The sequence below is a fragment of the Aspergillus neoniger genome (genome assembly GCF_003184625.1).
Source record: "Aspergillus neoniger CBS 115656 unplaced genomic scaffold BO87scaffold_79, whole genome shotgun sequence".
In the NCBI taxonomy this organism is placed as follows: Eukaryota; Fungi; Ascomycota; class Eurotiomycetes; order Eurotiales; family Aspergillaceae; genus Aspergillus; species Aspergillus neoniger.
In genome coordinates, this window is record NW_020291207.1 from 1 (window position 1) to 20,128 (window position 20,128).

Consider the following 20,128-nt stretch of genomic DNA (forward strand, 5'->3'; position numbering starts at 1 on the left):
CATTAGGTAAACCTGAATTTATGAAGTTTGGCTGTAGTATTACAGCTCAAAAATTGCTGGAATAGTATGGAATACACAGGTGGCCGACTGGCTTGCCTGGCCGACTCGCTTGCCGGTTACGTTAACTAGTTAACTAGTTAGCTAGACCAACTAGTTAATTGATGTGTAATCACTCTACCCCCGCAGATAAGCACGGGCTGTGTAGAGGGGCACTTTCTTTCCAGCTCACTACGACTTAGTATCTATACTCTAAGGACAAGGGTTGACTATAGTCGGTGTAAAGATAATGGCTCTTCATCCCAAATTTTCGGGTCAGAAGTTGTTGACAGCCAACTTACAGCAACCATGGCATACCCTCGAACTATGTATGTTAATCTAATACTGATAATGCTCTTCTGTACCCCGATGACTAACGCATTGATGATCGAAGACCTTGATTATGTCTGCCCTGTTAGTACTTATACAGCACCCTACGCAGGAAGAGTGTACTAAATATACTACTTCCAGTACTCCGCAAAGCTATTCAGCACATTCTACACATCGGTGAGACCAATTATCTTACAAAATTATCAATCAAGACTTCAGGTTGTCTTTCGTCAGCACGTTCAACCTTGGCATCCATCATCCACTCTGACGCATGAAGCTGGTGCGGCGGTGTTGAAAATAGCTCCAGACAAGTTCTGGGAATTTAGCGCTGCACTGTTCAGTCACCAAGAAGAATTCTTTGATGTCAGTGTTGTTAACGAGACACGCAACAAGACATATCAGAGACTTGCGAAGATAGCCGCGACAGTTGGTGTGGATGAACACGAGATGCTCGAATTATTGAACATCAGCGAAGTTATTGCTGATGGACAGTTGAATACCGGCAACAAGGTGACGAATGATATCAAATTGATGGTCAAGGTGCGCCATTGAAATATTGTTACTGTGCTCAACATTGAATCCTAACTAGATATAACAGTCAGGTCGAACAATCGGCGTCCATGTATCTCCGACCGTATATTTCAATGTAAGCCGTCTCATTATTAATTGAGCGATTTGGTGCACTGATTCCGCTGGTTAGGGCGTCGAGGAACCAGGTATCAGCAGCAGCTTCACGGCCACACAATGGGAGCAATGGCTGGCCATGAATGTAGCGTAGGAATTGTGCTCTAAAAGAGAGTGGTATGATAACAGGAGGTATTCAAGTTCAGATGATAATTGTGGGCATTCTTTGGTAGCAAGGAGCATATCTCAACAGGATGAGATTTCTGAATGCAATCTAATCATATGGGCCTTCTTGCATGCGTAGCTCCACTATCAGTGACTGTAGTTTTCGAATATCGTATTGGTGTTTCTGAGGCGACGGGGGCAAGGTTGGCATCGGGAATGTTCCAGCTGACGAGTTACTGTGATACTGGCGGCTGATAATTCAAGGGGCGCCTATATGCGTTGGTTAGGAATAGAGAACGATGGCAGGGTCACCATACTTACTTAAATAGAAGAATATGTGGTTCTGGCTCGTGCACTTCATAATGTTCCCAACCCAAGCTCTGATAAAGGTATTAGACCTCTTACAGTGATAAATTTGTTCGACCTCTTCTTACGTACTTGTGTGATACCAAGTGCTCGCCATTCATCCTCCCACAGTAGTTTTAGCGTTCCCTTTGAACTGTCAAAATAGTCTGCAGGGATTTTCTTGAGCATGTTTTTGGGAAGTTGGACATGGCGGTATTCGAACTGGTCATCTGAGTATCTGTGTTTACTGTAAGGTCGAGGCACACCAAAAGATTGTCGCTTGCCTGCGGCATACCTAGCTGAATAATGGATAGAATCAATGAACTCCTCTAGTCTCTCCCGTTCAGATTCTAGCAAAGGGCGGGGCTTTTTATTCCTTCTGCTCAGATCGATGTCCATCTGGAAAAGCGGGGGTAGCGGGGCAGACACTATCGGAATCACTGCAGTCGGATTGCTGTTAGAGAAAATAACATCGAATCGTACATTGTTGCGATTATTGATAGAAAGTTCCAGCCTGTTCTTCACAAACGGTCCAAGCAGACACTTACAAGTAAATAGTCTTTTGGTAGCAGAGTGAGGAAAAGCGAATGGGTGACAGGACTTCGAGTCTCAAAGAGATGCAAATAACGTTGTGGTGACGACTTGTCGAAATATGTCTCTTCTCACTGACCTCTCAAGTGTATAACAAGCGAGGTGTAGATCGAAGCTGTCTTGGTTTAAGGGCGTAGAAAGAGCCTCCATTAAGATGTCCGAGCAGTGACTCTTCGACTGTTTGGGATACAAGTGGAGTAGCTACCCGCTTTAGTGCCTAAGGTATCAAGAACTGATGCTTGGACTAGATAGCTGTAGGCTGAATTGTGTTTTATCATACCAACCATGTACAAGTCAAGGTCATAAGGGGCCTACCTTCGCTGAAAGATTGGAGGAGCACAGTCGGACGCTTTGCTACCTACTCTTCTCTTTCCAACACAATTTTGTCAAGAATCGTGCGGGCTTACTGGACGGCTTATACGAGAAATTTTCTATACTCACAGTGTGATAAACCAAATCCGATTAATCGTATGGTAAAAGCTTTTATGAAGGATCTTAGGGAACAAACTTGCATACTGAACATGAAGAAGGGAACCAAAATCCTAGTGAAGCATAATCAACACTTCTCGACAGGTACTATTACCCAGTGCCCCAATCTGAGTACTATCGACTAGTAGTAAAGAGCGAAGAAAGAATCGCCTGATTATCTAAGAAGTGAAGTCCAGCAGCCAACCAGGGCTTGAAACCCAGGTTTAGCTCAGCCGAGAACGCGCCAAAACCGGCAGTCTTCGAAGAAGCGGATTGGGTGAGAAATGAAGGGGCAAAAAAAAAAAAAAAAAAAAAAAAAAAAAAAAAAAAAAAATCCAAGAAAAAAAAAAAAAAAAAAAAAATCGAGGAAGGAAGGAAAAATTGCAAAGTGGGTTTCTTTTTTTTTCATCCAAATTTTAACCGCTCCCACTCCAGCGCCTGGGGCAAAATTTATTTAGTCTTCCTCTCCTCCAACAATCGTCCTGCCTTTTGGCATCATTTCAATTTTTCTATCCTATCTGTCTTGAGACATACACATTTGTCAAAATGGCCGACGAAGTTTACGAAGGTGCCATCGGCATTGATCTTGGTGAGCCATTCCCTACCGTGTTGTCCCAAGTAATGACTGACGAGATACTTTAGGAACCACCTACTCTTGTGTGGCCAACTACGAGGGTACCAATGTTGAGATCAGTATGTCGTTACCTGTGTCCTCTAGATACGGCGCTGGTGAGCTTATAAACATGCAGTTGCCAACGAGCAGGGTAGCTACACTACCCCATCCTTCGTTTCTTTCACCGACAAGGAACGCTTGATCGGTGAAGCCGCGAAGAACCAGGCCGCTATGAACCCTACGAACACCATCTTTGACATCAAGTAAGCAGCTTTTCGCTGGACATATGTTCACTATTAATCGAAAACAGGCGTCTTATCGGTCGGCGGTTCGAGGACCCCATTGTCAAGAAGGATGTTGAGTCCTGGCCCTTCAAGGTTGTTGATCAGGGTGGAAACCCTGTGGTTGAGGTCGAGTATCTCGGCGAAACCAAGACTTTCAGTCCCCAAGAAATTTCTTCTATGGTTTTGATGAAGGTAACATTCCTTTTCATCCCAATCACGCGGAATTGCTTGCTACATTCCCTCTTGCGATACTGACAGATCACTCTAGATGAAAGAGGTTGCCGAAACCAAGCTCGGAAAGAAGGTCGAGAAGGCAGTCATCACCGTGCCCGCTTATTTCAACGACAACCAGCGCCAGGCTACTAAGGATGCTGGTGCCATTGCTGGTCTCAACGTGCTCCGTATCATCAACGAGCCCACCGCAGCAGCGATTGCTTATGGCCTTGGCTCCGGCAAGTCTGATAAGGAGCGTAACGTTCTTATCTACGATCTTGGTGGTGGTACTTTCGATGTGTCTCTCCTTAACATCCAGGGTGGTGTCTTCACTGTCAAGGCTACTGCTGGAGATACCCACCTTGGTGGTCAAGACTTCGATACCAACCTCCTGGACCACTTCAAGAAGGAGTTCCAGCGTAAGACCGGCAAGGACCTCTCCGGTGACGCGAGAGCCCTCCGTCGTCTCAGAACCGCCTGCGAGCGTGCTAAGCGTACTTTGTCCAACGCTACCCAGACTACTGTGGAAATCGACTCTTTGTTCGATGGCGAGGACTTCAACTCTTCTATCACTCGTGCTCGTTTTGAAGACCTGAACGCCAAGTCTTTCTCGGGTACTCTCGAGCCTGTGCAGCAGGTTCTCAAGGACTCTGGCCTTGAGAAGAGCAAGGTCGATGAGATCGTCCTCGTTGGTGGTTCCACCCGTATCCCTCGTATCCAGAAGCTGCTTAGCGACTTCTTCGATGGCAAGAAGCTTGAGAAGGTAAGTGCTACTCTCGCCATCTGTTTAACAAGTCTTGTCCTAACGTATTTGAATTAAAGAGCATCAACCCCGATGAGGCCGTTGCCTATGGTGCCGCCGTCCAGGCCGGTATCTTGTCTGGAAAGGCTTCTTCGGCTGAAACCCAGGACCTCCTCCTGCTTGATGTCGTTCCCCTTTCTCTCGGTGTTGCTATGGAGGGTAACATCTTCGCTCCTGTTGTGGCCCGTGGTCAGACTGTCCCTACGATCAAGAAGCGCACTTTCACCACCGTTGTCGATAACCAGACAACCGTGCAGTTCCCCGTTTACCAGGGTGAGCGTACCAACTGCGCTGACAACACCTCTCTGGGAGAGTTCACCCTCGCTCCCATCCCCCCCATGAGGGCTGGAGAGGCCGCTCTCGAGGTCGTTTTCGAGGTTGATGTCAACGGTATCCTCAAGGTTACTGCTACCGAGAAGTCCTCTGGACGTAGTGCCAACATTACCATCTCCAATGCCGTCGGCAAGCTTTCCACCACTGAGATTGAGCAGATGATTGACGGTACGTTTGACGCAGTCAGAGATCGATGCAGACATACTGACATTTTCTAGACGCTGCGAAGTTCAAGTCTAGCGATGAGGCTTTCACCAAGAAGTTCGAGTCTCGCCAACAGCTCGAGTCCTACATCTCGCGTGTTGAGGAGATTGTTTCCGACCCCACCATGTCGCTGAAGCTGAAGCGTGGCAACAAGGAGAAGATCGAATCGGCACTCAGCGATGCCATGGCTCAGCTTGAGATCGAAGACTCGACTCCTGAAGATCTCAAGAAGAAGGAGCTTGCTCTCAAGAGACTCATCACCAAGGCCATGGCCACTCGGTAAACAAATCTCTGCGATCCTATCATGCTCTAGGTGCGGCACCATACAATTGCCCTTGCCTCTATCATTCACCCTTCAGTCCCACCATCCAACTTGCGCAAAGTGACCGATTTCTTTGCTTCACCTTAGATTGGAGACCTTAACGTCGTCTACGGAATTTCCTTTTAGATGAGGCGTGTTTATTCATGACCGGGTACAAAATTGCAAAAGTAATTTACGAAAATTTTATATATGAACTTTTTTATCATCTTAATGCTCTTCTTACGTATGACTGCACGAGCCCTTTGCCAAACCAAAGTGTATTCCCCCTATAGACATTGCCTCTGTATCTCCGCACCACCGTTAGACTTTGAGAAAGGCGACTTGTTAGAATTGCCATTTGAAACTGCCTTCCATAACCATTTTGTAGGTCGTCATAGCTACCATGGCGAGCTGCTTGTGTTCTAAATGAACTAATCTTGTAATTTACTACGCGGAGACATCGGTGGCTCGCTAGGAGACGCGTGATCAGGAAGTGGCTCTGTTCCCTTTGCCTCGGCTACTACCAAATCCTACCAACCTCGTCTATAACTATTCTTGCGCGCAGTTTGCTTCGAGCAACTGTACCCTGCGTGATTTCTTATTACTGATAAGCATATAGGACCCATACCCAACAAAGTCGGGCATCTGAAAAGCAGAAGAAGAGCGAAAATGCAACGCCGTGCGGCAGTTACCGGCCTCAGTTATATGCGTCGCTGCTCAACGTTTACTGGATTGCGTTATAACTTGATTTCTGAGCATCAACTTCGGCCTTGGACTCAGCATAAGGTAGCACTTCCGTCTGACAAAAGAAGCTTTTCCAGTTCGCCTTTTTGGTGTAAAAAGAAGGACAAGACGAAAGCTACATCTGGTGCAGATTCTGGGAAGCCGTTGCCAAAAGTAGGCGCAAGTTCTGAAGACCCGCATGATTTTTCACAGCTGCATGATGGCATAGCGGCTGCCCTGTCTCGACTCAGAGACGAGCTCTCTAAGATGCGTGTGGGGGGGAGGTTCAATACCGCATCAATTGAGAGTCTTCGTGTGCAGCTGAACAAGAGCAGCAAGCAATCGATCAAGCTGGGCGATCTTGCCCAAGTTGTTCCTAAGGGTGGACGGATGGTGACTATCTTGGCCTCTGACGAAGATGTGAGTTACTGACTGGTGCCTTGAAATTGTCTCTACTATCGTGAAGCCGACACATTCTCTCAATATTTTTCGAGTCTTGTTCTGACACAGACTGTCTTTGATATAGCATGTGAAGCCCATTCGATCGTCAATAATTTCCTCCAACTTGTCGTTAACTCCGCAAGCCGACCCTCACAATTCTCTTCAGCTCAACGTCACGATCCCCCCACCGACTAAAGAGTCTCGGGATCAAACGATCGCTCTGGCAAAGGCGGCAATGGAGAAAGCTGCCGGTGCCGTCCGTGATTCACGCAGTGCTGTACATAAACGTCTTCAGGATTTGCAGAAAAAGAAGATTGCCAGGCCAGATGACGTTCGGAAGGCCCAAGAACAGATGGAAAAGCTTGCAGAGAAAGGTCAGAAGGAAGTGAAGGAACTGTTTGAGGCTACAAGGAAGGCTATGGAGCGGGCGTAATGAGGAAATACACTGCTGAAAGACCAGCTTTGAGTGAACTCAAATGGTGATATGAACACGAGTTCTGTAACTTATTTCAGAGAGTAATGTATTCTACAGTCACTTGCAAGGCATAAATGTAAACAATGACAAAGATAACAAGGGATCATGAAAAGCTGCAAAAGTATAGGTACATAGTAAGGATACTGATGGTATCAGAAAACAAGGTTCTCAGGGGCGTTTTGTCATGCGACTGGCGGCTAAAAGCGAGTCCAACTTCGCAATGAACGCAGAGGATTTGCCGACTGTGTGATACGTTGCATTGTTTCTGAGGTTTTCAGAGACACTGTCAACGATTGAGAGGTTGTCCGCCTGTTTGGCTTTAGACTTAGGATAATTGCCCTGAACAAGAAGTCCAAGAAGTGAGCCTTGGTCCTTGGTGTTGAGTGGACTGAAGTTGACATGACGTGGTTCCACAAGATCGCCTTTTCGCTGGGACAACTTGTCTGCGCGTTCTTGCGATAGCTTGTTCGCTTCAGAGATGGCCTCAGCTTTTTCCTCTTCACTCGAAAAGCGGACAAATTTGCCCTGATAAAGTCGCTTGCCCAGCTCATTTGGAGGTACATAATCATTTGCGTAGCGATCGCCGAATAGAGACAACTTCTCAACGACTCCGGCAGTATGAGCGTCAATGTCGGTGGGTAGAGATGGCCATGTTTCCTTCAGTGAAGCTAAGGAGATCGACTCGGGATTGTACTGGACAGGCTTGGGCGCCGCTTGTTCTGCGAGCTCTCGGAAGACAGCGTTGATTGAGGCTTCATGGAATGCTGAATTGGATGTTGAATCTTCCTGGCCGGACCCCTCGGTGCGTCGAGAACGGCCTGCTCGCCCATCTTTAGATTGAACCTTCTTCTTTGGCCCAGCTCTAGGGCCCCGAGAAGCGGTGGATCGGTTGCCTCGAGGATTGCGAGCCCTGGGATTCTTAAGGATGTTTGCTGGTTGGCCAGTGGCTTGAGAGGCGGCGAGAGATCTCGCATCTACTATCCGTCGGGGACGAGGTCGTTCTTGGTTGACGCTCCGAATGTTCAGGTTCGCCGGCGGAATGTTGTTTCTTCTGGTTTGCGCACTGGGACGTCCGGCGGCGGAAGAGGCTGCGGAACCCTCGGTTGCATTCGCATCTGCATTAGTTAGTAAGACGAGTGACTGTGGTCTGAGATATGATAGTATGCCCGGACGATAACAACAAGTGTCCAGGACAGAGACCAGTTGAGGGAGGGAAAGTAAGACGAGAGCAATGCAACTGTGAACTGGGCGGACGGAGACTATAGCGGAGCACACTTACTGGAGTGATTGTTGGAATCTTTTGCTTGTAAATACGTAGCCGAAAACCGACGAATTGATGAAAGAGTCCCTTCTATTGCCCTGGCACGCCGAGGGCGTAGAAGCACCATCCGTTGTTGGAGCATCCTTGTTGATGAATATCTAAGGACTGGATAAGAGGGAGACTAAAAATGTTCGTTACCTCTAAATGCTACAAAGTCACGTGCTGCGCGACAGAAGCATACTCCAGACAACTCCCGTGGGAGCGGCAAGCCTCTCTAGTCACTACTCATTATTATCCTCATAGCTTCGGTATCACGATCAAATATGTTGCGTCGCAAACCCACCGCTATAGCTATAACCTCCGAAGACCTTGCGACTTTTGAACAATCACGGCTCCGACAGCTCTCCAAAGAAACTCGTACCGAAGGCCATGCCAGCACTAGCTCCAATGTCAATCTTGACCCCAGCGATGAGCTCAAGCCATTGCCAGGGGACAAGGCGAGAATAGTCCGCTCGCGTGAAGAGCGCATCGGCATCAATCGACGCAATTAACTCTCGAAGGGTTTACCCAACACGTTGGCTTCTCCTGGCTACCAACTCATGCCTAGTATTTGGGCATCATCAGCACTTCCTGAGACCAAGAGAGCCCCGATTGGCAATGAATAATTTGAATGTCCTACACACATCAAGATTTGGCCTTGTGCAGGTCATATCCTCCTGCTACAAGTGCATATTTTACAGCAATATTATTACCCCCACAACTTGCGCATACATTTCTTAAGTCTATTCTCGACGGCGTGCTTGGTTTGTAATCTATACTGCGAATCTTACACTTTTCACTATACCACGTATCTATTCCTGCCTGTCTCATAATTCCTTATGATTATGGTATCAACTGGGATCGTCATAGAATGCAATTGTATAGAGGCCACTGCAAGCCGATGGAGATTTATCTCGGTCGACTGAAGTGGCCCAACACATAATGCCAGAGTGAATGAAAACAATTTCACTGGGCGGACGCTCTGTTATAATGCGGAGTGATAGACCATATGCCATTACAGCGTTGATTTGAAATAAGATCCTTATGTTACACAAGAGAAAAAGAAAGAGAGAGAAGCAGTAGCTAAAGGCTTGGAGCGTTGTGTGGTACTCATTTGGATAAGCTATCATTTGTACATGGAAAGCATGTCTGCTTTGGGAGCAAAGCAACATGACCAGCATACCTACAGGAACCAGCTACCAAGAAGACACGCCAAGGTGAGAAAAGCGAATATCTCTGGCGGGCGCTATGAATTGCAGCAACCAGGAACTCTAGAAGTGACCCCTGCGTTTTGAAGACAGCCCCGAGTCTCCCAGCTGTGCTGAATAGAACGCGTTACCGCTGGCGCTTTGAAGTGCCTTCGGTTCCTAGGTCGATTGAATAATTCCACCGCCGTTTGAGACCGTTTGGATCGTACACACTAGCTACACTTTGTTGCCAATCTCGCGCCGTGAACAAAACTTGTTGCCCGGTGAATTGAGTTTGTGGCATGGGAGCTGGCGCGACCGGGGTAACCTTTGATTGCTGCTCATATTGTACGGGGAAATGGTCAGGTAAAGAAGGTTGAACAGCCTGAGCAGGATTGCTCAGAGCCATTGGTGGGGAGTTTGTTGTCACAGTGGGTGTACCAATAGAAAATGCCATATCCCATTGACTACACGGTTTGTAACAGTCAGCGGCCATTTCTCGGGGTTTAATTTTCTTTCTTGGGAAAGGGGTTCCTTACTTGATGATACGAGTAGGATCCCAGCTATTTTCATCAACCAAAGGCGCATTCATTCCGTGGGTGGAGATCGATTGGGAGGGGATTAATCCCAAAGGCTGGAGCTGAGAGGAATCGGACTTTGAATCTTCAGTACCAGCTGATATTGGAGGAGTTACAGGATAAGCTGCATAACCCACTCTACTTTGAACGCCAGGTACTTGACTGATTTGAGAAGCGTAATGTGAATCTATTGGCGGGCTTGGGTGATATGGCTCGGAGGGACTCCCATATGGGAAAGTTGGCTTCAAATCGAAAGGTCGGTTCACATCAGCTGAAAAGGCGAAACGCAATGAATCTATTTGCGCTTGTAACTCTGGCATAGGCCAAGCAGAAGAACAACGCTCAAGTATTCGCATGTGTCGTGTGAAGTATTCCCGCGCGTCCGTATGAAAATTCGGGTCTGGAGATGTTATGGCCACCTGTTGTAGCGTTAGCTGACCGTCAATACCATAAAAGGCCCAGAATCCTCACAAGGTGCAGCATTGTGCATGTCAAGATGGTGTATATTGTGAAATTTATGCCCCTTTGCATGAAAAGCAGGCCAGACAGCCCAAAGCGGTTCAGAATGGCTTCTTGGAGCCTACAAAGGTATTTTGCCGAAGAGTAGCATAACGCCATATGCATCTTCCAACCTCCCCCTGCCGCAAAAGATTTGGAGGCTATTAATTGTGGACGGTGCAACAGGATAATCCCAAGATGACAGTGGGAGTGCATATTTCCGACAAAATGTGATGGAATCCATGGTGGTGAGCCATCGGGAGGATAGTTGACTTGTAGATCCGGTGGTAAACTCTGAAGCCAGTCGGTAAAGAGAGGGTTCTTTTCAACGAACTTAGGATTAGCCCCCCAATCTTTTTGTTTCTTTATCTTATGATATATGTCGGCAATGATGCGAATATGGCGTGCATTTCGGACGAAGTACGCATATTGCCTTGACCGATCCATTTCGAACTGATCAAGGCCTCTGATATCCAAAGTTGGACTCGTATTTACTGTCTCATGGTCCACACCGTAATCGGAGCGCCCTGGAAATAGTCAGCCAGTATATATACTACGAGAATCAAAAGACGTACCCTGCGGCGCCCCTATCATGACTTCGACAACCAGGAGGGCCTGCCAGACCCGTGTCTGCACCAAGCATTCTACAGGATTCAAGTCGCAAGACCTGCCTTCCGTGTGGAGATTGTTATGTTCATGGATATCCAGATCTTTCGCCATGGAGATGATTGTTTTGACGGTTTGCCAAGAACGGTAATAATAACCTTTCTTAGGCCGTGACTCTCGGGCCTTCAACAGTAGAAGCAGAGCTTGTATCGTACTGAGGCGAGGTTCGTCCATAAAACTAGATTCGTGCCCTAACAAGATGATTCGCAGTCAGTATACGACGTGGCGTACAGGTGCGTGGGTATGTTTGTCGCCTCACTGTTTGCTAATGCGAGCCACTGTGCTCCTTGGGCCGGGTCGTCCGATAGCCTCCCTGCGCATGCGAATAGTGCCTCGAGTAGAAGCGGAGATATTGAGCTTCGTTCGTGTTGCCACTGATAGTACAGATGAGATCGATGGATGACAGGGACGTAAGGATGAATATCATCAAAATATATCTTGAAATAATTCATGACCTCGTCATCAGATGGCATGAGTTCGGGCGGGATGCGTATAGTGGCGCCAGCTCCGGTGCTGAGAGGTGGTAACTTTTCGTCTACTTCATCCTGGGTCGGGATTTCTGGTTCAGCCCTTTCCCTTCGTTGCTGTCTGATGTACGGCGCTGAATCTATGTTAATACGTTCCGTCTGTAAGACACGTTACGTAGGCTGGAATAGCTCACCAATACCAGTCTCGTCTATCTTGAGCTCCCCTAAGACCTCGCTGAGGTTCTCTGCAGTGGACTGGTCGTGCTCACTGTATATATCACTTTCTGCGGTTCCCAGAGGCTGAGTTTGATCGTTGGAGAACATCTGTGACTGAGTGTATTGATGATGTGGCATGGCCACTTGGGGCGACCTCATGTCGTAGACATTTGGCTGGCCTGGAGTAGAATGCGCAAATTGCGGATAGATCCCGATGTTGTCATTATATGGGTGCATGCTACTCATTGAAGGTGGCCCGGAATCTCGATATGTTTGGGAGCTCGTATATGACGATAGTGAGGGTTCTGATGTGTTCGACGCGCCCAACGAGTCGACAGGATTGGTTTCAACGCTTTCCACTGCAGGATACTCGCCATCATGCCCAATTGTTGGAGGAACGCATACTAACTTCAAGCGTGTGCATGCCGAACAAGGCCACGTGTTTGTTGTAGCAGCATCACACTTGATCTTCCGTTTCCTGCAGCCATTGCAAGCTCGCATTACTGAAGATAGGCTCGTAATTAGACGCAACGAAGTCAAGTCCACTATCGGTCAAACATACCTTTGAGCCTCTTATGCCTATTATGTTCATCAACGAATACATAGTCTGTATCAAAAGCGGTCAACATATAACTGAAGCCAGAGACGGGCAACATATTCAAATGACAAATGGTAACTACCGAGGGGGAGGGGGTCTTACTTTTCTGGCCTTCCCTGGGTGGGCCTGTCGGGGGTGTGAATGTGAAACCTTGCATCTTTGCAGGGACAGCGACACAAGCTATGAGGCAGCGCAGAAAAAAGTGGACCGGACCAGCATGCAACAATCTTCAGGTCCCGGAGAAAAAAAAGTCGAGGCAAAGGAAAGTATCCGCAGGACCTGCCTTATGCGGACGGAACCAATGTAGAATGTATTCTGAACCTTTCACTGTCGACTTAATGGGCGCTAGTAGGGTCTTCACACTATTGTAGCTTTAATCCCACACTTGCGCAATGAATCCCACTCCTGTTCTGAGTAGGGGAGAGGAGATGGGAAGGAGGTGTAACGAGTTGCGACCCAGAAGAACGATGCGGTAAGGTAGGAATATGTATCGTCAACCGCGGGAACAAGACAGCGTCATCCGGCGATAAAAGAGTGTGACCTGTGGTCTCTGTACTATGGTCTCCTGCATCGATCTGATCAGTTTTCGGGTCATAGATGGGTGCCATAAAGACAGCGCAGCTATGGGTGTAGCGGAATGTTGAACCCTAGGAGTACTGGCGCGACTGACAGTTTCACGAAAGGTAAGCTTCAAGAGAAGGTCGAGTTTGCTGCGATCCCATTAAGCGGCGACAAGTGAGACTTGGGAGCTCAGGGAAGAGAAAGATATGAGGAAGCTGCGATTATATATTACATGATGTCAGCTGTAAACGATGACAGAAGTGAGGACAAATGAAAGGTAGGGCAACAGTGAGAATCCGGGCTAGGGACGGAGAAAAGACTATCATTGAGGGCATAACTCGAGAGGGAAGGGAATAAGAAGATGGCTTCCTGCATACGCCGGAAATCCAAGAGCGGCCAACAGTGAGATATGGGAAGAGATCCACACGATATGTGGTGAAGGGAACGTTAAGCAAGCGGGGGAGTTGTTGTTGGTACCTGATATGTAGAGTTGAACGACTTTCATCCAGTCTGCATCGTAGACCAGTAACGTCAGTATGGAAATCTCGCCATTGACTTTGCACTATGAAGGAAGATAAAGTCGATTGGCGCATCACACTCGGAGGCGAAAGTCACCATCTGCATGAACCGGGAATTGTATGGAGACGGCTAGAGGATCAAAACGCCGGGCCTGGGGATGATGGGTAATTGCAAGAGCAGTACGGAGTAGCGGCTTGGAATAGCAGAGAGGCAAGAAGATAAGAGCATCAGGGGAATCGAAAGCCCACCGATACAATCAATGATTTTCCCGGATGGAAATAGGATCTCCGTATAGGAATAGGGAGGTTATGCCGGAAACTTGATGCGGTCTCCTTAGCTAAGTCATCACTCTTTGCCGCTTCATTCTCCTGGTACGTAGTTGAACCGTAGATAATAGCAGGCAATGTGGTTCGTAGTAGTGCACGGAGATCCGAGCGATCAGTCAATAATAAAGAGACGAGTGTGCGGAGACCCGACAACAGGGGTGGGTAAACACGCTCGATACCCTGAGGAGGAGTAGAAGCGGGCGCGTGGTGGAAGGATCTTTGGCCTGGCCTAGGTAAGAGGTATGCACCACTTTCTGAGGATCGTCTCGGAAGTTTGAGGGGCCTCTGGAACTAAAACCAACCTTTCCCCCCCGGTCACTCCCAGTGGCGCCCAAAGTAGTGTGTGTCTTCATATAGGCCTCATGGCCGTCGGTTTAATGGGACCGCGGTCCCCCCCCTCCTCGTCCCCTCCACGGGAAGGACGATCCCTAGTTAAAATCGGGGTTTAAAAGGATCTTGATCTTCTTGTCCTTGAAAATAGTGCCCCGAACTACGGATTGCGACGTACAGCTATTGATTTTCATTAGGGGGGGGGGGGGGGGTTGGGTTCCCCCCTTCCCTTTTCCCTTTTTCTTTCTTTCTTTTCTTTTCTTTTTTCTGCGCGTATTGTGTGATTTAGTATTTATTTTGGTGCTTCGGTATATTGTAGTACTACTAGACTTCCCCCGCTCATGCGTACTTAATTAATACACGATCCACGCCCTCGTGCGCGCTATCTAGTCCACCGTATCCAGTACCCATGTAGCTACTCTGTAGTAGATGGATAGTACCAGTTAAATAGACTAGACTAGTACTAGCAGCACCCTCCACTATGGAAAATGGCTTTCAATTACCTGTGTGTACAAAATGCCTTGGTCGTAATGTGACACCGACCGTCTTCCCCCTCCGCCCCGGGTCCCTCTCCTCCCCATTTCCTTCAGCTGACGCCAATGTCAACATGTCAAGGACTAGAAAGTGTCTTGATTATTTCCTCAAAACAAAAATAATATGACTCCCAAGGCTGAAGCAATGGGTATGGTATCACCAAAAAGCTTTCCGATCCTGCTTGTCTGAGTGGTAAGCTTACTGTTTTACTGTTTCCCTTGTGCACGGCTAATGGTTACGGTACTGTTCAAATTAGTACCTACTATGACACAAGCTACGTATGAACTATGGAGGACCTTTGCGGAAGTAATTCGCCTGGGGCCATTAGTTATTATTATCAAGCAACTCAATAGAAAGATATCCCCCAAATAAACCAATCAATTAGATAGCAGTGATGCGTCATTCTTTAAACCAACCCCTCCCCACTCCTCCTCGTCGCCCGCCCAGGAAACACAACAGCTCGCTAGGGCGGGGACTTCTTGGTCCTTTGTATGCGACTAGTAATCGCTGCTGCTGACTTAAATTTGTTACACTCACTGGATCTAGAACCTTCATCACCTATTGGTAGCTGCCTAGACACAAGTAGGCTATGATGTTGATGGTATTTTGAAGCATTGACAGCATGGATATACTCATACGTACTGCGTTAGCGCTGCTGTATTCGGAAAAAAGTCATTTGGATTGTTGCAGTGCCTATGTACACTGGAGTACTCTAAGGGCTGGTCCGCCCACCCGAAGTTGTACTTTGCCCACCTGGTTGATGTCCATACGCACTTCTTAGGTATCTGCACGCGTTTGGTTCTTCTACCAATGTATTGGTTTCCCTCTTCCTCCTCAGTCTGACCTTCTATTCTCTCTAATTTCTAAATTCATAAAAACAAATCATAAAAAAACTAGTATAGATTAAAGACATAAAAACTTGCTTGGGTTTCATCTGTCATTGGGCAACACGCACCGAGAAGCTTTTTCTTTTCTTTTGACCGATATCAAAAGCAACCATCAGGAAAAAGGTTGTTCCATTTCTTCAAGACGCCGCATTAGTTGAGCATATGATGTGCTAGGGCTTACCATCCCCTCTTGCCTCCAATTTGCCCCTCTCGGTGCTTCTTGCGCGCTTTTATCGATAACCACTTGTATACAGCATAAGCGATCATGGAGTCCTCGATGCAAAATTCGAATCCGACTATTTTGAATGCTGCAGATCTTCCCACCCGTCTGCGTCCTTCATCATGCAAAGCGGGCACTTACGGAGGCGGAATCCTTGCGTCAGCGCTCCCCTCTCTAGCGGATCCCACCAACTTCAGTCTTAGTGAATCGGAAGAGTCTGATGAAGATGTTGATTTGATGGAAGAGCCGATTGATGAACAGGAGATCTACGGTAAGCTCATCGCTTGTTCCTAAACAAGGGGACCGAGTCGCCCGGGAGCCGATTACCTGACAATCTCTCAGATCTTGTGTCGACTATATCCGACCCTGAGCATCCCATTTCACTTGGAGCTTTGGCAGTCGTTTCGCTGCCTGACATTTCTATCAAACCAACCTTGCCGGATGTACCGAGCTCGCTTCTTCGGACAGTATCCGTTCTCATAACCCCGACGATAACACATTGCAGTCTGGCCACAGTTATAGGTCTTGGTGTACGAGTTCGATTGGAGCAATCATTACCTCCGCGTTTTCGTGTGGATGTCCGGATCAAGGAAGGGACACATAGTACTGCCGATGAAGTGAATAAGCAATTGGCCGACAAAGAAAGGGTGGCTGCTGCACTGGAAAATGGTACGCTAATGGGCGTCATCGCAAAGATGCTCGAAACATGCCAATAATCCGATTGTACTGCTATTCGGGCGCCGTTTATGACCCTCGTCGGCGTCTCTACTATGCCATAAGAATATCCGTTTCGATGATGACTCGATTTGACTTCCGGTAGTTATACAACAATATGAAAAAAGGAACAAGAGCCACTTACGGCGCTTGTTGCCGCTTCTTTCCACCTATCGACAAAAAAATAGCTCAGGAGTCTAAAACGCCACTTTCCTTCAAACCTTTCCAGAGCTCTGGTTCCAGAAACTTGCTGACAGTGACATCCTCAGCCAATCCTTTACGTCTCCGCGTTTTCAAAACGAAGTCGCGGGCTGTGGCCATGGCGGGCGCCGTCTCTAAGGGCTTCAACTTGACATCGCGATCCAGTGGATCCCCTGGTACGACGCTCCACTTATCGAAGACTAGACTAACGGCAGCTTGGCCCTGTGTATGGATTCGGAGATCTGTTTCAAATCCGAATGAATCTATCACGGGGATCAAACCACGAACGGAATAGAGTGGAGTTCCTGCTATGGGTCCATCGGAGAGTACATGGCCCCTTCTTCTTGAAAGGACTGTGTACACTGATGCGACAGCGTCCGCCGGTCCAGTCATCGTGCAAGAGTAAATAGGTTCCATTAGGCGTGGTGATGCCATGAGGAAAGATGAGTAAATCGCTCGTCGAGCTGTGGGGATGATTTGACCACCACCCCTGTAAATGGCTTGGTCGGCGAGAGAAACGTCGGTGAGCCTGAACTTCGCATTCCGAATGGCTATTCTTGCAGTTAGTCACAATGAACCGCTCTTCTTCTGCTTCTATAGCGATATAACCCCCCCTATGCGTAGGATCTGGGTGCTATAATTCTCAAAACATTCAAGGGAAGCATGGTGCACTCACGTTCTTCGCAAAGAGGACCTTCTCGTGTTCCCCAAGTAAATCCTTGCGTGATAGAATCTCTTACACTCCCAAGCAACTTCTTGTCGATCTGCGATGGTAGCGTATCATCCTGTAAGATGTTGGGGCCCATCTCGTCTGGACCGAAAGCCCAGATACTCCTGGCTGCAAGTTTGTCCCAGTCGTACCGCTCTTCGAAAAAGCGCGACACTTTGCGAATTGGGTCTTTGATATTGACAGCACCGCTCTCGATATCCTCGGCGATCCCTTCATCCAGAGGCTCTGCAATCATCGTGATTTTGTTCTTCTTGTTTGGCGTGATGGAATAACACATGATAGCCGAGGTCTCCACAACAGTCTCGCAGAAGCGTGTAACAGGATCTGAAACCTTGATCTCCATTTCAGAATATAGTCTTCGTAGGTCATGAAGCACGCAGTCCATATATAGCTCGCCCGTTCCGAGAACTACATGCTCGCCAGACTCCTCCACTTTTGTGGATATCAGCGGGTAGCTTTTGTTGACTTTTCGGAGACCCTCAAGCATCTTGGGCAATTCCGACGGATTAACTGGCTCGACAGCAACCTTGAAGACGGACTCTGTTATATGCCGAACTGATCGGAAGATGTATGCATCCTCATCGTCTTCCAAGGTGAGAGGCACGATAGTCGCCGTCTTCACAATAGAGTTATCCACACCTCCTAGAAGAACCAAGTTGCCGGCAGGTACGCCGCTTGTTGGGATGTTATAGCAAGACTCAGCAATCCATGTGTCGGAAATGGTCGCAACAACCATGTCTTCTTCATCTTCGGGGGTATAACCTTCGCCAAGGACACGGACCTGTTGGCCCGGACGAGCTGTGCCGCTCATTATCCTGCCAAAGGAGTGAAATTTTGAACCGTCCGAACTGTTAAAAAGTTTAGTAACATGTACGACCAGTGGACCATCGGAATCACAGGCAGCCATAGCTGCCGCCACCTTAGAATCGAGAGGCCCAGTGTAGTACCGATCAAGCTTCTTTTGAGCACCCTCTGCAGGCGAAGGCACATGCTGGAGAACCATGTCCACAAAGCCTGTTGCTGACCCGAAGAACTGTTCACAGACAAGGTTCAGCAAAGTCTTTGCATCTGTCTTGAGCTGTGACGGCTTAAGACTAATACCAACGCTAGAAAGCGTTTCCTTTAAGTCCTCCGGGCTCTCGCTTAATGTATGCGAGTAAAGTTTGTATATGGGTTCGAGAACAAATTGAACAAACGTTCTTTTAGAACCTTCTTCCACTCCTTTTCGTGTGAATTTTCGACTCTTCGGATTGAAAAATATATCGCCCCATAGGCGCAAACAAAATGCGGCTGCTTCAATTTGTGGATGCGTCTCAGAATACATCTTAGCAAATGAATGCAACGTGAAGCACCAGCCCATGGAGGCGCAAGCAAAGGCGACGTTTCCCTTCTCGGGGCTCAGCCGCCTTGCAGCGCCCTGTCCAGGCAGTACGTTCTCGATGATAGTGTTGACCTCCTCGATCACATGTTTCAGCTTGAAATAAGCGTCGTTCGGAGGAATCTTTAATTCCAGGATTAGTCTGTCCATCTTGTTCACAACCAATGTAAGCGGCAAGTCTTCAAGGATAGCATGCTTGATTATTTGCTCGGTGTTGGCCTGGACACCTTCGACCACATCTATTACAAGAACCACGCCATCGACCAACCGACAAGCAGTAGCCACCTCGTCCACAAAGTTCACATGCCCTGGGGTGTCAATGATATTAAACAAGTGAGATTTGCCCTTTGTGCCCTGAAGCACCAAGCTCATGGGTGACGCTTTGATGGAAAGACCTCTTTCTCTTTCCAGAAAGTGAACGTCGGTGTAGCGTAGTTGTTCCTCTTTCCGCTTGCCTGTTCGATTCTCGAGGCGACCGGTGAGATCATGGGTCTGAGTGACTAGCATGTCCATGAAAGCCGTTTTTCCATGGTGCAAATGACCGACGAGAGCGATGTTTCTTGTTTGGTCCGGGTAGCTGAGCAAATCCGTCATGAATTCCCGTGAATAATAGACGGGAGGCAATTCGGCTTCTTCGATCGCAAACTTCTTCTGTTGGACCGGGGCGATGATGGGCTCGGACAGAGGCTGTGCATCCTCCTCCTGCACCAGAGTCTCGACATCCTCGCCATATACCTGTTGTGCACTGGGATAGTATTGTTTATCTTCGTGAAGGATGACCGCGTTTGACGGGCCCTCTGTGACTGGTATCAGTAAGGCGGACCCTGCTAACGAGGTGAACATGGAAAAGGTAACTCTACCATCGACATCCATTAACTGTTGCTCATCAACGTCATGCGCTTCATCGTCGTCACCATCCCCGAACGCCTCTTCAAAAGCGAAAGCCTGAGGATGGGCATCCTCATGACGCGGGGACTCCTCGTCCGACCCATCTACCTCTCCAATATAGTTGCCAAACCTGCCGGAAAGCGAAGAGAATAATCAGCCGTGCGCAAGGTGGGATGAGGGGCATGGTGACCAATTGAGACATACTCATCGTAAAGATCGTCCATTTTCCAACGTGGTTGGACTAGAGGCGAATCTTCCGGGGTTTACTTTTCCTTTCTCTCGGCCTCGTCCACCAGCTGGAGAGAGAGGCTCGCGTCGGTTTGGCGATAAGTTTCTAGTAGCTCCGGGACCGAGCTTGGCGTGTTTGCATGGCTCCGGCAAG

The 20,128-nt window shown here is 48.0% G+C and overlaps 8 protein-coding genes across 8 annotated transcripts; 4 read left to right on the plus strand and 4 right to left on the minus strand.

The window, feature by feature from the left end:
• The first annotated feature begins 181 nt into the window (after window positions 1–181).
• Window positions 182–1,276, plus strand: BO87DRAFT_420459 (DsbA family protein). Its single transcript, XM_025627008.1, has 5 exons — window positions 182–365; window positions 431–450; window positions 508–906; window positions 965–1,012; window positions 1,067–1,276. The coding sequence occupies exons 1-5, from the start codon at window positions 287–289 to the stop codon at window positions 1,142–1,144; spliced, it is 624 nt and encodes a 207-aa protein (XP_025473763.1). The 5' UTR covers window positions 182–286; the 3' UTR covers window positions 1,145–1,276.
• BO87DRAFT_224943 (cyclin-dependent protein kinase regulatory subunit CKS1) lies at window positions 1,165–2,166 on the minus strand. The gene is made up of 5 exons (XM_025618713.1): window positions 2,049–2,166; window positions 1,796–1,940; window positions 1,594–1,738; window positions 1,477–1,535; window positions 1,165–1,425 (listed from the first exon to the last, which is right to left on the minus strand). The coding sequence occupies exons 2-5, from the start codon at window positions 1,897–1,899 to the stop codon at window positions 1,389–1,391; spliced, it is 345 nt and encodes a 114-aa protein (XP_025473764.1). The 5' UTR covers window positions 1,900–1,940; window positions 2,049–2,166; the 3' UTR covers window positions 1,165–1,388.
• Window positions 2,167–3,105: 939 nt separating this feature from the next.
• BO87DRAFT_402364 (putative Hsp70 chaperone) lies at window positions 3,106–6,906 on the plus strand (the record flags this gene model as incomplete). The annotated part of the gene is made up of 9 exons (XM_025625682.1): window positions 3,106–3,148; window positions 3,202–3,252; window positions 3,309–3,435; window positions 3,483–3,648; window positions 3,725–4,432; window positions 4,492–4,972; window positions 5,023–5,287; window positions 5,972–6,452; window positions 6,559–6,906. 9 exons carry the CDS (start codon window positions 3,106–3,108, stop codon window positions 6,904–6,906), a joined length of 2,670 nt encoding a protein of 889 aa, XP_025473765.1.
• Window positions 6,632–8,362, minus strand: BO87DRAFT_381420 (uncharacterized protein). Its single transcript, XM_025624524.1, has 2 exons — window positions 8,228–8,362; window positions 6,632–8,063 (listed from the first exon to the last, which is right to left on the minus strand). Exons 1-2 carry the CDS (start codon window positions 8,349–8,351, stop codon window positions 7,117–7,119), a joined length of 1,071 nt encoding a protein of 356 aa, XP_025473766.1. The 5' UTR covers window positions 8,352–8,362; the 3' UTR covers window positions 6,632–7,116.
• Window positions 8,363–8,487: 125 nt separating this feature from the next.
• BO87DRAFT_371270 (CDC26 family anaphase-promoting complex subunit) lies at window positions 8,488–9,210 on the plus strand. The gene has a single exon (XM_025622068.1). The coding sequence runs from the start codon at window positions 8,533–8,535 to the stop codon at window positions 8,758–8,760; it is 228 nt and encodes a 75-aa protein (XP_025473767.1). The 5' UTR covers window positions 8,488–8,532; the 3' UTR covers window positions 8,761–9,210.
• Window positions 9,211–9,583: 373 nt separating this feature from the next.
• BO87DRAFT_402368 (Zn(II)2Cys6 transcription factor) lies at window positions 9,584–12,615 on the minus strand (the record flags this gene model as incomplete). Its single annotated transcript, XM_025625683.1, has 8 exons — window positions 9,584–9,902; window positions 9,975–10,432; window positions 10,485–11,038; window positions 11,087–11,368; window positions 11,437–11,778; window positions 11,839–12,363; window positions 12,423–12,467; window positions 12,561–12,615. 8 exons carry the CDS (start codon window positions 12,613–12,615, stop codon window positions 9,584–9,586), a joined length of 2,580 nt encoding a protein of 859 aa, XP_025473768.1.
• Window positions 12,616–15,726: 3,111 nt separating this feature from the next.
• BO87DRAFT_225252 (iron-sulfur cluster assembly protein CIA2) lies at window positions 15,727–16,774 on the plus strand. The gene is made up of 2 exons (XM_025618714.1): window positions 15,727–16,106; window positions 16,178–16,774. Exons 1-2 carry the CDS (start codon window positions 15,881–15,883, stop codon window positions 16,549–16,551), a joined length of 600 nt encoding a protein of 199 aa, XP_025473769.1. The 5' UTR covers window positions 15,727–15,880; the 3' UTR covers window positions 16,552–16,774.
• BO87DRAFT_381423 (116 kDa U5 small nuclear ribonucleoprotein component) lies at window positions 16,571–20,053 on the minus strand. The gene is made up of 4 exons (XM_025624525.1): window positions 19,951–20,053; window positions 19,719–19,876; window positions 17,427–19,655; window positions 16,571–17,301 (listed from the first exon to the last, which is right to left on the minus strand). The coding sequence occupies exons 1-4, from the start codon at window positions 19,968–19,970 to the stop codon at window positions 16,739–16,741; spliced, it is 2,970 nt and encodes a 989-aa protein (XP_025473770.1). The 5' UTR covers window positions 19,971–20,053; the 3' UTR covers window positions 16,571–16,738.
• Between the last annotated feature and the right edge of the window lie 75 nt (window positions 20,054–20,128).

Excerpts from the sequence above, each read along its gene's own strand:
- BO87DRAFT_420459 (XM_025627008.1), top strand. The coding sequence starts at position 287 with ATGGCTCTTCATCCCAAATTTTCGGGTCAGAAGTTGTTGACAGCCAAC. Across the intron at positions 366-430 it reads ATGGCATACCCTCGAACTAT|ACCTTGATTATGTCTGCCCT; the intron begins GTATGTTAATCT and ends TGATGATCGAAG. Across the intron at positions 907-964 it reads ATATCAAATTGATGGTCAAG|TCAGGTCGAACAATCGGCGT; the intron begins GTGCGCCATTGA and ends TAGATATAACAG.
- BO87DRAFT_224943 (XM_025618713.1), bottom strand. The coding sequence starts at position 1,899 with ATGGACATCGATCTGAGCAGAAGGAATAAAAAGCCCCGCCCTTTGCTA. Across the intron at positions 1,536-1,593 it reads GAGCACTTGGTATCACACAA|AGCTTGGGTTGGGAACATTA; the intron begins GTACGTAAGAAG and ends TACCTTTATCAG. Across the intron at positions 1,426-1,476 it reads CCACATATTCTTCTATTTAA|GCGCCCCTTGAATTATCAGC; the intron begins GTAAGTATGGTG and ends CAACGCATATAG.
- BO87DRAFT_381420 (XM_025624524.1), bottom strand. The coding sequence starts at position 8,351 with ATGCTCCAACAACGGATGGTGCTTCTACGCCCTCGGCGTGCCAGGGCA. Across the intron at positions 8,064-8,227 it reads AGATTCCAACAATCACTCCA|ATGCGAATGCAACCGAGGGT; the intron begins GTAAGTGTGCTC and ends TAACTAATGCAG.
- BO87DRAFT_371270 (XM_025622068.1), top strand. The coding sequence starts at position 8,533 with ATGTTGCGTCGCAAACCCACCGCTATAGCTATAACCTCCGAAGACCTT.
- BO87DRAFT_225252 (XM_025618714.1), top strand. The coding sequence starts at position 15,881 with ATGGAGTCCTCGATGCAAAATTCGAATCCGACTATTTTGAATGCTGCA. Across the intron at positions 16,107-16,177 it reads TGATGAACAGGAGATCTACG|ATCTTGTGTCGACTATATCC; the intron begins GTAAGCTCATCG and ends ACAATCTCTCAG.
- BO87DRAFT_381423 (XM_025624525.1), bottom strand. The coding sequence starts at position 19,970 with ATGGACGATCTTTACGATGA. Across the intron at positions 19,877-19,950 it reads ATGGACGATCTTTACGATGA|GTTTGGCAACTATATTGGAG; the intron begins GTATGTCTCAAT and ends GCTTTCCGGCAG. Across the intron at positions 17,302-17,426 it reads AGGTCCTCTTTGCGAAGAAC|CCATTCGGAATGCGAAGTTC; the intron begins GTGAGTGCACCA and ends CTGCAAGAATAG.